The sequence below is a fragment of the Mauremys mutica genome, chromosome 4, assembly GCF_020497125.1.
Source record: "Mauremys mutica isolate MM-2020 ecotype Southern chromosome 4, ASM2049712v1, whole genome shotgun sequence".
NCBI lineage: Eukaryota > Metazoa > Chordata > Testudines > Geoemydidae > Mauremys > Mauremys mutica.
The window spans coordinates 116441781-116457739 of NC_059075.1; the positions used below are offsets into that span (position 1 = coordinate 116441781).

The following is a 15959-nucleotide window of genomic DNA, read 5'->3' on the forward strand; positions in this document are numbered from 1 at the left end:
ACCATATAAATAAAATAAGTCTATTAAAACAAAAACAATACTAACAGTTATTATGGGGAACTATGCAATACCCAGTAGTAAATTAAACCTATGGTTCCCAAACACATGCACCAAAACCTAAACCAAAAACTATACATTCAAAAAAAAATACCTCAATTAAAATAAAAAACCCTAAATTATTTGTAACCCCAAATAATCCAATAAATCCACTATTAATAAAAATAAAAATTTATATAAATTAAACTCAACTATGCATATCTAAAATAAAATCTAAATGTTTACCCTACTCCCTTCCCATTGTGACGGCCTAAATACAAATGCATCAATACCCCAATAGCCAAGTAAAACAAAATATAGCAAACACCATATTAGAAAGAAATAGTTTTAAAGCAAAAGTTATAAATACTATAAACCTAAAAATAATTCAAAATAAATTAAGTTCCTTATCACAACTGCAAAATAATCTCATTCACAAGCAAGCAAATACTAATATAAACTTCGCACAAATAAATCTAAAAAATATCTAAAAGCAATATAAAATATATAGCGGTGGCTAAATACCACCACCAAACTGCTATATAAACAACAAATTAAAAAAAAAACTGTCTTAGCCATAAAATGTACTAAAATGCAAATTCTTAGTTTAGCATCACTTAAATACAAAATGTTTTGGGTAATGTCTAAAAATGTATTAACATATCTTTTAAAACAACAAAAAAAGTCCTTGTTCAATACTTACAAATATAAATAAATGCAATTTGATTCCAGCAGCCCTGTCTATTCTCTAATCTGATGGTGTGAGAGCCTGGGTTTGTACATACATGCAGCATGTGCGTACGAGTAACAGTAGAATCCACACCGGGAAGGTGCCTTAAAGAAAGTTCCCCGGATAGAAGTAGCCCTAAAACAATCTCAAAGACATTCGCTGAAGTATGTTTTGTTTGTGTGTGTTTGAGGCCTGAGAAACAAAGCTGTCAGCTGTAAATTGCTAAATAAGAGATGTCAAACTTCTGCTTAGCAGTGTGTGTTTTTTCAAAGCCTACACTGTAATAGCTCTGGGTGAGGAGAGGAAAGTGTTCACCAGCACACACTGAAATGTCAGGAGGAAGCTTTGTAATTGGTTCTGAGCTTGTGGTTCAGACATTAAATAATAAACTCCTTACAGTATTAAGATGGTGACCCAGCACCAAGTTATAGATTTGATTGATTGGGTAAAACAGTCACCTTCTTAGATCCTTTTTAGGATTAATACAACAAATAATCAGTTCTTATTAATCTGATGAGGTAACTAATTTGGTGACATAATTTTGATTCAACATTGAGACTAATTTAATCAGGGTTTGATTTTGTTTGGGTAGTTGCATTGCTCTATGCTTCATTTAGTTTCGTAGTACGATTAGTAGCTTCACTTTGGTGATACAGTTTGTTGGTGTAATAGTTTTAATACAATTTATAAAACTGATACCAAACAACATTTCTTTCAATAAGCAACAGGGGCCTACAACCTTGAGGATGTGAGCAGATCTCAGTGGGTGAACCTAAAAGCCCAACCAGCTCCACATAATAAGCCTTTGGTTCTCACAGCCCTGACAGTCTCTTCGGGTACATCTTCACAACCGGCCGTATGGGCGGGTAGCAATCGATTTCTCGGGGATCGATATATTGCGTCTCATCTAGACGCGATATATCGATCCCCGAACCCGCTCCTGTCGACTCCGGAACTCCACCAACGCGAATGGCGGTAGCGGAGTCGATGGGGGAGCTGTGGACGTCGATCCCGCGCCGTGAGGACGGTAGGTAACTCGATCTAAGATACTTCGACTTCAGCTACGCTATTCACGTAGCTGAAGTTGCGAATCTTAGATTGATTCCCCCCCCCCCAGTGTAGATCAGCCCTTCCAGCCCTGCGCCTGTGGAGGCTGAATGTGTAAATTCAACACGCTCACAAAACGGGAGCATATTTTCCCCATAGTGTGAGGTTCTCACTCTTAGCACCAGCAGGAGAATATACATCTGGAGTCCTTGGTGATACCAGAGATGCCTTAAAAGAGGCAGGTCCTATCCCTAGCTGCTGTGCCAGCTAGCAGGCCGACAGCCAGGCCAGAGCGGTGTCGGTGCAATGGCTCCTGCTCACCAATTCTTCCATACATGTATGACCATATCAGGTTTCCTCTTTTTCACAGCATCTAGCTCTCTCTGTGTCTCTTCATTTATATTGACACTGCTCAAGCTGTGGGGGAAGACAAGTCAAGAAAAATGTTAGACATAAAGCCTGAGAACACTGTCCCTTTGAAGCAGAGTTAGCTGCACACCATTGGTTTCAGTGAAATCATCTCTGGAATGGACACAAAAGACTATTGCAATGAATGTTCAGACATAACTATCTGCGCCCATCTTCTTTCCCCATCCCACACATTTTTGGTCCACCCCGGTAGTCACCATCTGCACTGGATTCCTTCTGGAGTCTGACCAGGCCCGTCCTTGCCTGCTGAAGAGGCTGCTATTGAGTGACGTGCATAACTCTCGGCCCACTTAGAGGGAGCGAGATGCCAGCATGTGACATTTATAGCAAGCAAGAAAACAGACTTCAGCGAACTTATTTGTTTCTGAATTGTTATTAATCTATAAAGTTATTGTTCTAAATCTAAATCGTTTTGAAAGCTGTCATCATGTGTTTTGGTTGTAACATCCCAGAACCAAAGGCGGTGTGGGGGATGTCTAGGACTGTGTAGAAATCTGGACGTTGTTTAAATGTATTTGCTATCTCAATACTCCACAGAACTTACTTCCATTTTTTAATTCCCGTCGGTCTTTTACCTTCCTTTATTTCTGGTCCTTTTAGTTCTCTCTCTTTTATAGATTTGCCTTTTCCCCTTCAGGCCATTGATATGGAAATTTCAAAACATTCTCTTGTAGCTGTGGATTTAAACCTCCCACCTGGCTGGCTGTGCTGGATTTAAATGCTGCTTAAGCTGAAACCCTAGTAGCTTTTATGCACTAAGAAGATCTTAAAAACAGTTTAAAACTGCCTGACATTGTTCTGGAGGAAAAGGCAGATGTCAGTTGCCTAAGGAGCCAGCTGGACCTTCCAATCCTACCGATATCTGTATGAGCTGCTGACTAGAGACAACCAAGATGAAGAGAGGAGTGAAGGAACTGGGTTGCCATCATAGGCCTTGTCTACACTACAAGACTATTTCGAATCTACTTAAGTCGAATTTGTGGATTCGACCTTATGAAGTCGAATTTGTGTATCCACACTAAATACACTAATTCGAATTTCTGAGTCCACAGTAACGGGGCTGGCGTCGACTTTGGAAGCGGTGCACTGTGGGAAGCTATCCCACAGTTCCCGCAGTCCCCGCTGCCCATTGGAATGCTGGGTAGAGCCCCCAATGCCTGCTGGGGGAAAAAATGTGTCGAGGGTGGTTTTGGGTAACTGTCATCATTGAACTGTCAATCACGCCCTCCCTCCCTGAAAGCGCCGGTGGGAAATCTGTTCGCGCCCTTCTCTTGTCAGTTACAGCGCGTACGCCACAGCACTGCGAGCATGGAGCCCGCTGCGATCATCTCAGCACTTATGGACGTTGTCAACTCCTCGCACCTTATCGTCCACCTATTCCACAGTCAGCTGCTGAGAAACCGGGCGAGGAGGCTCCGGCAGCGTGGTGAGGACAGGAAGTCACACAGTGGCGCAGACCTCTCACAAACTAGGGTACGCCGCGCAGTGGAGATCATGGTGGCAATGGGTCAAGTTCATGGTGTGGAACGGCGATTCTGGGCCCGGGAAACAAGCACGGACTGGTGGGACCGCATAGTGCTGCAGGTCTGGGATGAATCACAGTGGCTGCGAAACTTCAGGATGCGTAAGGGCACTTTCCTTGAACTCTGTGACTTGCTGTCCCCTGCCCTGAAGCGCCAGGACACACGGATGCGAGCAGCACTGACTGTGCAGAAGCGAGTGGCCATAGCCCTCTGGAAACTTGCCACGCCAGACAGCTACCGGTCAGTAGCGAACCACTTTGGCATGGGCAAATCTACCGTTGGGGTTGCTGTGATTCAAGTAGCCCACGCAATCGTTGATCAACTGATCTCAAAGGTAGTGACTCTCGGAAACGTCCAGGTAGTCATAGATGGCGTCGCAGCGATGGGATTCCCAAACTGCGGTGGGGCTATAGATGGGACTCACATCCCTATCCTGGCACCAGCCCACCAGGCCAGCGAGTACATTAATCGAAAGGGCTACTTTTCAATGGTGCTGCAAGCACTGGTGGACCATAGGGGACGTTTTACCAACATCTTCGTCGGGTGGCCGGGCAAGGTTCATGACGCGCGTGTGTTCAGGAACTCTGGTCTGTTTAAACGCCTCCAGGCAGGTACTTTCTTCCCGGACCACAAAATAACGGTTGGGGATGTGCAGATGCCTACAGTGATCCTCGGGGACCCAGCCTACCCGCTAATGCCCTGGCTCATGAAGCCCTATACAGGCGCCTTGGACAGAGAGAAGGAACTCTTCAACTACCGGCTGAGCAAGTGCAGAATGGTGGTGGAGTGTGCTTTCGGACGTCTCAAGGGGAGATGGCGGAGCTTACTGACTCGCTCGGACATCAGCGAAAAGAATATCCCCGTAGTTATTGCTGCTTGCTGTGTGCTCCACAATCTCTGTGAGAGCAAGGGCGAGACCTTTTTGTCCAGATGGGAGGTTGAGGCAAATCGCCTGGCTGCTGTTTACGCTCAGCCAGACACCCGTTCCGAGAGAATATCCCAGCGGGAAGCGCTGTGCATCCGGGAGGCTTTGAAAGCTAGGTTCCTCGGAGAGCAGGGTAACCTATGACTGTCCACTTGATTTTAAGAGAGCCTGATCATGGGCTTGTGTCTGTATGTGTCGAGTTAGATCTGAGGTTACATACCCCGTTCTCCAAGTTTCCCCCACTTCCAAAGCACGTTTTAAAACAAATTACATGTAACACTAATTAATAATAAATCTTTCGTTTACTTTGCATTTCTGTTCAGGGGTTGAAACATGGATGCATACTGTGCTGGGTACGGTGTGCACTGATGTACAGACCGCTTGTACAATACAGGACGGACAGCCTCCTGCTCCTACATAGGTCTCTGGGGTGGGGGACGGTTTAAAGTGGTTGTGCATGTAGGGGTGGGTTTGCAGGAAGGGGTGTGTTTTGCAGGAATGGGCGAGTGGTGCCGTCTTTGGATAGGGATTTGGATGACGGCTGTGGGCTGTGGGTTTGGGCGTAGGAAGGAGTGAGGGGTGTGGGGGAAGGGTGAGTATCTGTCCGTGGATGAGGGCTCTTGTTGGGGCTCAGGGCAGCGGAGAGGATCGCGCCTACGGTGGAAGTGCATGGTAAGGGCAGCATGCCTTAACATTAGGGGGTGGCAGGCGCTAGGACCCTGGACAAGCATACACATCACAGAATGACCCGGGGCAGCATACACCACACAGAGTGACCCTGGTGACTACTGACTGCAGTCTGTGTGTGCCCTGCAGTTGATCCTGCCCCCGATAGTCTGTACCCTGGTAATGTAGGCTATCCCGTGCAATTATAAATCCCCTGCCGCCCCCTACATACACAGTCTTCTGACATGAAAGACGTGACGGAAAGAGTGAACAACAGCAAACAGCTTTTATTAATCTACTACATAGTGGGGTGATGAAACTTGGATTTGGGACTGGGTAATCCTGTAAGGGAAGCACTTCTACACAGTTATAGCGTGAGAGGTGTGTGGTACATTAGCGCTCAGCTGTGGTGCAGTGACAGTTCTCACGGCCCCTACCACCCCTCCGTCTTGTAATTTTCGGTGATGGGGGGACAGGACTTCTTGGCGTTGGAGGGTGGTTGCAGATACAGTGCAGGGGGCTCTCTCCTCCTGCCTGCGGTCCTGCAGAACATCAACAAGGCGCCGGAGCGTGTCCGTTTGCTCCCTCATTAGCCCAAGCAGCGTTTGAGTCGCCTGCTGGTCTTCCTGCCGCCACCTATCCTCCCGTTCGATGTGTGTGCGATGCTGCTGACATAGGGTCTCCCTCCACTGTCTCTGCTCTGCCGCCTCGGCTCTGGAGCAGGCCATCAGTTCCGCGAACATGTCGTCCCTAGTCTTTTTCTTTCGCCGCCTAATCTGAGCCAGCCTCTGCGAGGTGGATGACGGGGCAGTCCGGGAAAGAGCCGAAGCTGTGTGATGGGAAAAAGTAAGTGATTTCCTTGAACAGATACATGTTTGCGAACAGTGAACACAGTCTAGTCAGTTTCTCTGAACAAGACCATACAGGGCACCAAGTTCCACGAGATCTCAGGACAAGTTCGAGATTTCGGAATACGCTCTCATTGGCGGCGCCATTGCACAGGAGAGCGGACAAGTGGGGAGAGACAGCTGAATCCGTCTTGCAGACAGTCCTGGTAAGCCTTAAAGTAGATAATGCTTATCAGTTAGTGGATAGCTGTGCTCTCCTGCTAAAGGCAATCTGGAAAGCAGAAAGGCTGAGCCTTTTCCAGCCCCTCCCGCCAGTGCACGGGAACGATCAATGTATGCTTGTTCTCTGTGGCCTCCACAGCGAGGGTCATTGTTATGCAACCTAATTTTAAACCATTAACAATAGTAACAATACACTAATTGCCCTACTTAGATGCAGCCTTTCCAGAACGAGATCACCCTGAGGCGGGTCACTCGTAGTCAGAAAGAGCGGATGCTAAGGGAAGCCCTGCACAGACCAGGACCATATGCAGCAATGCTGGTGGAGGCGATGATTCCTCTCTACATTAGGATGTCCTGGCGCGGAAGAGTGTGCTTCCACGGAGCACCCAATAAGGCACCTCTCCCCAGGAACCTCCTGCGGAGGCTTTTCGAGGAACTCTATGACAGCTTTGTTGAACTGTCCCAAGAGGATTATTGTTCAATCCCTTTATGTGTGGACCTACTTTTTATATAGTTTGACATTGAAAAATTTTTATATAGTATTTCTATTTTTTCTATACCTGTTTTTTAAACAATAAATGTTTCCATGTTTATAGCACTTACCGCCTGATCCTTCCCCTGATTCTGAGTCCGGGTTAACGGGCGGGGACGGTTGATAGGGGATCTCTGTGAGGGTGATGAAGAGATCCTGGCTGTCAGGGCAAGCGGTATTGTGTTCGCTGTCGCCTGCGCCGTCCTCCACAAACCCTTCCTCATCTTCCCCATCGGCGAACATCGCCGAGGAACTGTCCAGGTACACTATGCCATCCTCGGAGTCCACGGTCACTGGTGGGGCAGTGGTGGCAGACCCACCGAGAATGGCATGCAGTGCCTCGTAGAAGCGGCATGTCTGGGGCTGTGCTCCGGAGCGTCCGTTTGCCGCTCTGACTTTTTGGTAACCTTGTCTCAGGTCCTTGACTTTCACGCGGCACTGCATCGCATCCCGGCTGTATCCTTTGTCTATCATGGCTTTGGAGACCTTCTCGAAGGTCTTTGCATTCCGCTTGTTGGAGCGCAGCTCCGAGAGCACAGACTCCTTGCCCCACACAGCGATCAGATCCATGACTTCCCGGTCAGTCCATGCTGGGGACCTCTTTCTATTCTTGGATTGCCCGGACTCCTCTGCTGGAGAGCTCTGCATCGTTGCAGGTGCTGCGGAGCTCGCCCCGATGTCCAACCAGGACGTCAGATTCAAAGTGCCCAGACAGGAAAAGGAATTCAAATTTTCCCGGGTCATTTCCTGTGTGGCTGGTCAGAGAATCCAAGCTCGGACTGCTGTCCAGAGCGTCAACAGAGTGGTGCAGTGTGGGATCGCTCCCGGAGCTACTAAGTTCGATTTGCATCCACACCTAGCCTAATTCGAGCTAGCCATGTCGAATTTAGCGCTACTCCACCTGTCGGGGTGGAGTACCAAATTCGAACTAAAGAGCCCTCTAGTTCGAATTAAATGGCTTCCTGGTGTGGACGGTTGAGCGGTTAGTTCGAATTAACGCTGCTAAATTCGACTTAAAGTCCTAGTGTAGACCAGGCCATAGACAGAAAAAGAAATTAAGCAGAAACAATTAGGTGTCGACTTTGTATCCTTCCCCTCTTTTCCTTTGTCTGTCTGTTTGGCTTTGTCCCAGAATTATTTGTTGAAATGGTGGTAAATTATTATTTGAATGCAGGGCTATTTTAATTCAATTGTGAAGCACCCCAGGCTTGTATTCTCAGTCCTGCTTACTGAGTAAAATAACTGAGATTCTAACATAAAACTACACTGCCTTTGGAGTGCTCAAACAGCCACTTTATTATCCCATGTTTAAGCTAGTCAAACTGCATGAATAATAAATTTTTCAGGTTGGTGTCTGAAGAAAAAAAAAGAAAAGGTTCATTTTGAACCAAAATCTAAATTTTTCAGGGTTTTGTTGTTGTTGAAAGAAATCAAACAAACAATTTTTTTTGGTGCCAAATGAAAATTTATTTGATCTGAAAAAAATGTTGGGTCTTTTTGAGTTTTTCTTTAGTTTCTTTTGAAGTGTTTTTCACCCTCAAAAAACCAATTAATCAAATTAGCTACACAAAACATTCTAAACAAAACATTGTTTCAAAGTGACAAGACAAATCTTTTGTTTAAAAAAAGTCAGCTTTTTATTCTGCCAAAATTATTCACCAAATGCAACCTCCATTTGCAAATATTTTCATCCTGAAACTGCATTTTTCTGCACATTTACTATTTGAGCAAAAAATGTCACCCAGCTCTACTGGTATCACAGCAGTGTATCTCTGTCCCTTTCTCTGTGGGAGGAGACTAGGTGCTGGTTCTTGGGTGCACAGACAATAACACTGTGACCTCAGGAGAAAGAGCTTAAATCACATCACTATGTGCCAGCTTTTCCAAAGAACTCAGCACCCACAACTGGGGCTGGATGTTCAAGGGGACTGAAGTCCCATTTACCCAGGGTGCTGCTGGCTTTTCTGAAAATCTGATGATAGAAGTCACAAGCTACTGCATGCTGAGCACTTTAGAAAGTCTGGCCCCATGTGAAAGGAACACCGGTGAAAGGAGCCCACTGGTAACTTACCCCAGTTTCTGCAGTTTGCAGTTTGGGTGTTTCAGTCCTTCACACAACTGTTTCACACCTGAGTTGTCCATTGTTTTCTCTCCCAGGATCAGCTCTGTCAGTGTCTGGTTGGTGCTGAGCGCAGAGGCGAGATCCCCACAACAAGCAGCTGTGAAATGGCAACCACTCAGTCTGCAGGAGCCAGAGAGATACAAAGATTTGTGATTGCTTATTTTTGCCCCATTCGCTGGCATCAGCAGTCTTCATTCTAGGCATGCACAGTAAACCACAGTGCTCTGAGAGGAGCCTTTGGGATTAGTCATACATTCCAAGGCCAGAAGGGCCCACTGTGATCATCTGGTCTGACCTGCAGTACAGGACGTCCCCCAAACAATTCCTGTTTGAACTAGAGCAGAGCTTGTCGACAAAAATATTCAATCTTGATTTTAAAATTGCCAGTGACAGAGAATCCACTACAACCCTTGGTAAATTGTCCCAGTGGTTAGCTGCCCTCACGGAACCTTATTTCCAGTCTGAATTTGTCTAGCTTCAACTTCCAGCCATTGGATCCTGTTATACTTTCCTCTGCTAGACTGAAGAGCCCGTTATCAAATATTTGTTCCCCACGTAGGTACTTGTACACTGTGATCATGTCACCCCTTAGCCTTCTCTTTCTTAAGCTAAGTAGATCGAAGTCTGTCACTATAAGGCAGGTTTTCCCATCCTTGCATTATTCTCATGGCTCTTCTCAGGACCCTCTCCAATTTATCAACATCCTTCCTGGACTGTGGGCACCAGAACTAGACACAATATTCCAGCATCCATCACAGCAGTGCCAAATTCAAAGGTAAAATAACCTTGACTCCTACTCGAGATTCTTCTCTTTATACATCCATTAGCCCTTTTGGCCACCGCATCGCACTGGGAGCTCATGCTTAGCTGATTATCCACCGTACCCCCTCAAGTCTTTTTCAGAGTCACTGCTTCCCAGGACAGGGTTCCCCACCCTGTAAGTGTGGCCTACATTCTTTGCTCCTAGAGGTACAAGTTTATATTTGTCTGTACTAAAATGCACATATTGTTCGCTTGCGCCCAATTTCCCAAACAATACAGATTGCTCTGTAGCAGTAATTTGTGCTCTACATCTCTACATTATTTCCCATTTTGCAATTTTTGTGTCATCCGTAAACTTTATCAGTGATACTATGTTGTCTGCCAGGTCATTGATAAAAATGTTACAAAGCATAGGGCTAAGAACTGTGGTGCCCCCATAGAAACACACCCTCTCGTCTTAAACTCTACAAGCCCCGGAGGGAATACTTCACCATGAGCAGGTGTTGTGTCAGTTACTATGTGTTCTGTATGTGATTGTTCAGATGAGTTGAAGGGACAGGTAGATTGAGGGGCTATTTCTAGTAGGTGGGGTGATCCTAACAATATCCTGTAATGACCTGCTGGTTCTCTACTGGATACCGCCCCCTCTAGAGTGGTAAGAAGAGAAAGGACTAAGCCCTAGCTTAGTCTGGTGGAGGAAGGACCTAGATCAGCATCTCATCAGTAGGGGGCGCTGTGTTAAGCAGAATGACGAGGAAAGAGAAGTGACATCCTGTGGACAGAAGGGATCAGGCTGGGAGAGCGAGATGGCCAGTGTGTGGGGGGGATGAGCAGCAGGCTGCAGGTAGCAAGGACAGAAAGCCTGGCAGTGGTATCCTGAGAGCCAGGGCAAGGAGGCAGGTGGGAAGGGGAGAGCTGATCAAAGAAGCAGGCTGTGGCTGGTGGGCTGGGAGCAGCAGCACCAGGACATGTGGGGTGGAGCAGCCTGCAAGCAGGAGGTGAGAGGCAATTGCTAAGGCTGGGTGACAGGAGGACAATACACAGGGACCCCGAGGAGACTAGAGACGACAGGACTGAGCTCTGGCCAGTGGGGTCGCAGACAAGCCCTAAATTGTCTGCCATGAGAAAGATGGGTCAGAAATGGCACTGGGTGCTAGCCCACAGCCAGTTCTCAGTGATACACTTTCTGGCTGGGCTGTGTTATCAGTAGCTGGGGTGATACTGCTGATTTGGCCATGCACTGCTACAGGCTGGGAACCGACTAGCTAAGCAGCAGTTTTGCAGAAAAGGACCTAGGGATTACAGTGGATGAGAAGCTGGATATGAGTCAGCAGTGTGCCCTTGTTGCCAAGAAGGCTAACAGCATATTGGGCTAAATTAGTAGGAGCATTGCCAGCAGATTGAGGGAAGTGATTATTCCCCTCTATTTGGCATTGATGAGGCCACATCTGGAGTATTGCATCCAGTTTTGGGCCCCGCACTACAGAAAGGATGTGGACAAATTGGAGAGAGTCCAGTGGAGGGCAATGAAAATGATTAGGGGGCTGGAGCACATGACTTATGAGGAGAAACTGAGGGACCTGAGCTTATTTAGTCTGCAGAAGAGAAGAGTGAGGGGGGGATTTGATAGCAGCCTTCAACTACCTGAACGGGGGTTCCAAAGAGAATGGAGCTCAGCTGTTCTCAGTGGTGGCAGATGACAGAACAAGGAGCAATGGTCTCAAGTTGCAGTGAGGGAGGTTTAGGTTGGATATTAGGAAAAACTATTTCACTAGGAGGGTGGTGAAGCACTGGAATGGGTTACCTAGGGAGGTGATGGCATCTCCATCCTTAGAGGTCTTTAAGGACCAACTTGACCAGCGGCGGCTCCAGGCACCAGCACTCCAAGTGCGTGCCTGGGGTGGCAAGCTGCGGGGGGCAGCCTTCTGGTCCCTGGGAGGGCAGCAGTCAGGCAGCCTTCGGTGGCAAGCCTGCAGGAGGTCCGCCGGTTCCACGGATTTGGCAGCAATTCGGCGGCGGGTACGCCGAAGCTGCAGGACTGGCGGACCTCCCACAGGCATGCCGCCGAAGGCTGCCTGCTTGTCGTGCTTGGGTCGGCAAAAAAGCTAGAGCTGCCTTTGGGCTTGATAATAGTAATAAGAGATATACACCTATTTTCTAGAACTGGAAGGGACCTTGAAAGGTCATCGAGTCCAGCCCCCTGCCTTCACTAGCAGGACTAAGTACTGATTTTTGCCCCAGATCCTTAAGTGGCCCCCTCAAGTATTGAACTCACAACCATGGGTTTAGCAGGCCCATGCTCAAACCACTGAGCTATCCCTCCTCGCTGGGATGATTTAGTTGGGGTTGGTCCTGCTTTGAGCATAGGGTTGGACTAGATGACCTCCTGAGTTCCCTTCCAACCCTGATATTCTGTGAAATGACAGGTGATGAGCGGGGGGAGTCCCAGCCACTTTGTGGGAAACACATTAATGTTGATGTTATTTATTCACATTACTGTTTACAGCCAGTTTGGGAGAACAGAGCCATGTTCAATTTCCTTTTCTTTCCAGCCCTTTTGGGAGAGCAGGAGTGACAGCTCCAGTTCAGGGCAGTGTGCACACATGTGGGGTTTTTACTGCCTTAGTGAGTAAAGTCATTGTTTTTCTAACTCCAAAATATGCTGCATTTGTGGTTTGCTAAAAACCACTGGATTCTGCCCTTGGCAGCACCAAGTTCACATCTGGCACTGCTGAGAGACTTCGAGGAGAAGATATTGGCTGTAACCCACCTTCCTACTGCACTGATCCTGGGCCAGGTGGGGGCCAAAACAGCCTCTGGTATAACTCAGAGGAAACTGCAGAACTAAAATTCATTTGCAATTTAACACCATTAATTTGTGCTTGAATAGGGACTGGGAGTGGCTGGCTCACTACAGAAGCAACTTTTCCTCTCCTGGAGTTGACACCTCCTCATCAGTTATTGGGAGTGGACTACATCCACCCTGATCAAATTGGCCCCGTCAACACTGGTTCTCTGCTTGTGAGGTAACTCCCTTCTCTTCATGTGTCAGTGTAATATTCCCTGCATCTGTAATTCTCACTCCATGCATCTGAAGAAGTGGGTTTTTGACCCACAAAAGCTTATGCCCAAACAAATCTGTTAGTTTTTAAGGTACCACCGGACTCCTTGTTGTTTCTGATAAATAGAGTGTAACTCACAACACCACCATATCAACAAGCACAGACTAAAGGGAACCAGCTGGTACTTACTGTAGTATCTGTAATTTGCAGTTTGGATGTTTTAATCCTTCACACAGCAGCTGCACTCCTGAATCTCCTAGGTTGTTCCACCTTACGCCGAGCTCTGTCAGGGTCTGGCTGGTGCTGAGAACAGAGGACAGATCCCCACAACAAGCAACTGTGAGATCACAATTCCCCAGTCTGTAGGATATGAAGATATACAGAGAGCAAAATGATGACTTGTTTATGCCCCATCCTCTGCATTTCCCCTCCTTGATACCTGTGTGTAACTCTAAAGTTAATTCTTAATTTAGAAGCAATACAGAAATCACTTTTAGAAGCAATTACAGAAATACCGCTACAGAATATCAGGGTTGGAAGGGACCTCAGGCAGTCATCTAGTCCAACCCCCTGCTCAAAGCAGGACTAGGACAAGGACCAGGCCCCAGGCAGATTTTTGCCCCAGACCTCTAACTGGTCCCCTCAAGGATTAAATTCACAACCCTGGGTTTAGCAGGCCAAGGCTCAAACTACTGAGCTATCCCTCTCCCCTATATAAGGCTCTAGACTGGGGTGGGCAAACTACGGCCCATGGGACATTTTAAGCCGGCCCTTGAGGTCTCACTGGGGAGTGGGGTCTGGGGCTTGTCCTGCTCCGGTGCTCTGGCACTCCAGCCAGGGAGCAGATTCAGGGGCCACTCTATGCGGCTCCTGGAAGCCGTGGCATGGCCCCACTCCAGCTGCTGCGCACTCCAATGGCCCCCTCTGATGCTCCAATGGGAGCTGCAGGGGAAGTACCTGCCTGTGTAGGAGCCGGAGGAGGGACATGCTACTGTTTCCAGGAGCCATTTGAGGTAAGCGCCGCCCGGAGCCTGCACCCCTAAGCTTTCCCCATGCCCCAACCCTCTGCCCCAGCCCTGATCCTCCTTCTGCTCTCTAAAACCCTTGATCCCAGCCCAGAGCACCCTCCTGCACCCTAAACCCCTCATCCCCAGCCCCACGCCCAGCCAGAGCCTGCACCCCTTCCCGCACTCAAGCCCCCTGCCCCAGCCCTGATCCCTCTCCTGCCCTCCAAACCCCTTGATCCCAAGCTGGAGCACCCTCCTATACCCCAAACTCTGCATCCCCAGCCCCACCCCAGAGCCCGCACCCTCAGCTGGAGGCTGCACCCCACTCCCCACCTGGAGCCCCCTCCTGCACCCTGAACTCCTCATTTCTGGCCCCACCCCAGAGCCCACACCCTCAATCAGAGCCCTTACCCCCTCCTACACCCCAAACCCAATTTTGTGAACATTCACAGCTGCCATACAATTTATATTCCCAGATGTGGCCCTTGGGCCAAAAAGTTTGTTCACCCCTGCTCTAGACCTCTAGCACACAATTAGTACTACAGCCAAAACCCGAGTAGCACTAAATTAATTATTCTAACAGGAGCTCATCCATCCAACTACAGAAAGCACCTTCCCACCCCTCAACCCTCTCTAAAACCCCATCAAACAGAGGCTCTTTGCAGCATGCCCAGAAGGTTCCTAAATGTGGAGTATTTTGGACGGGGGGGGGGGCGTGGGGGGGAAAGGGCAAGTCCCAGAGCCTTCACAGAGGCCAACCATCCCTTCTCTTTTATAACAAAAGGGGGATCAGCTCAGGTGCCTGTGCTGACTGCAGTTGGGACAATCTGGCCCAGTGCCAGACACAATTCCTCAGGTAGGCTGGTTCCAGGCCATTTAGGGCTTTATAGCTCAGAAGACCAGAGACCAATAGGCAACCAGAGAAGATCCTGGAGCCATGTGCTCCCAGCAGGATTCCACGCGCAGTAAGTGACCTAGCGCTGTCTACACTGGGGCTTAGGTCGGCTTAACTAAGTCTCTCGGGGGTGTGTGTGAATTTTTCACACCCCTGAGCGACATAGCTGGGTCAACCTAACTTTCTAGTATGGACCAAACCTTAGTGAGTAAAATAAACAGAGGATCTACAGAAAATCTCTATGGGGCGTGAAGAGGCTCTGTGTGACCCAACTTCTGTCTAGTAAAATATGACAAATCTACAGTGTGATGGGGTCTCTCAGCTGTACACAGGAGGAGAGTAGGTGTTTTTGGGTGGTCATTAGATGAACCAGTTGGGATTTTTTCAGTGAAATAGTTTTTCCATCAGAAAATGCAGATTAGTCACACACTTTTTGTGGGAACGTCTCGGTGTTGATGGAAGTTCTGTCAGGAAGGTCTTTCCTAGCCAGGCTGGACTGTCAGGGCAAAACTACAGAGAGAGCAAGCCTAGAATAGCCAGTAGCCCTGTGGTTGGGGCATTCACCTGGCCTGTGTGAGGCCCAGCTTCGTCTCCTCCCAAATCAGGCAGAGCAGTGACTTTAACCTGTGCTCCCCACACCTCAGGTGAGTGCCCTAACCAGTGGGCTATTGGCTAGTTTAGCTTCTCTCTCTCTAAGAAGGTGTTTGTTTCATCACAATGCAGAATGGGGGGAAATACTGAGTTTTCACAGGATGGAAAACAGTTTCCCACAGCTGCCAGGAGTATGGATGTTCCAGTAGACAAAGCTCAGGTCACTGTTAATAAGCACAGACTGCAGGAAACCAGCTGTTACTTACACTAGTTTCTGCAGTTTGCAGTCTGGGTGTTTCAGTCCCTCACACAGCAGCTGCACGCCTGAATCCCCCAGTTTGTTATCCGCCAGTTCCAGCTCTGTCAGGCTCTGGCTGGTGCTGAGAATAGTGGCGAGATCCCCACAGCAAGCAGCTGTGAGGCTGCAACTCCCCAACCTACAAGAGACAAATACACAGAGAGGGAAGTGATCACTTGTTTCCTCCCTGTTGGCTGTGGTTCCCTCACTGGTGTCAGTGTCTGTCTGGAGAGGGTTTCATTTCCATTCTGGAGGGAGGGAAGG

The 15959-nt window shown here is 48.1% G+C and overlaps 1 protein-coding gene across 1 annotated transcript in view; it reads right to left on the reverse strand.

Annotated features, from left to right (window-relative positions):
* Positions 1-2027: 2027 nt before the first annotated feature.
* The window catches only part of LOC123368701 (NACHT, LRR and PYD domains-containing protein 3-like), a 62844-nt gene continuing 48912 nt past the window's right edge, over positions 2028-15959 (reverse strand). The window contains exons 10-13 of the mRNA XM_045013741.1: positions 15664-15834; positions 13094-13207; positions 9030-9200; positions 2028-2230 (exon numbers count right to left, since the gene is read on the reverse strand). Of these exons, the coding sequence (XP_044869676.1) occupies positions 2131-2230; positions 9030-9200; positions 13094-13207; positions 15664-15834 (556 nt within the window). The 3' untranslated portion in view covers positions 2028-2130. The remainder of the gene's footprint in view (positions 2231-9029; positions 9201-13093; positions 13208-15663; positions 15835-15959) is intronic.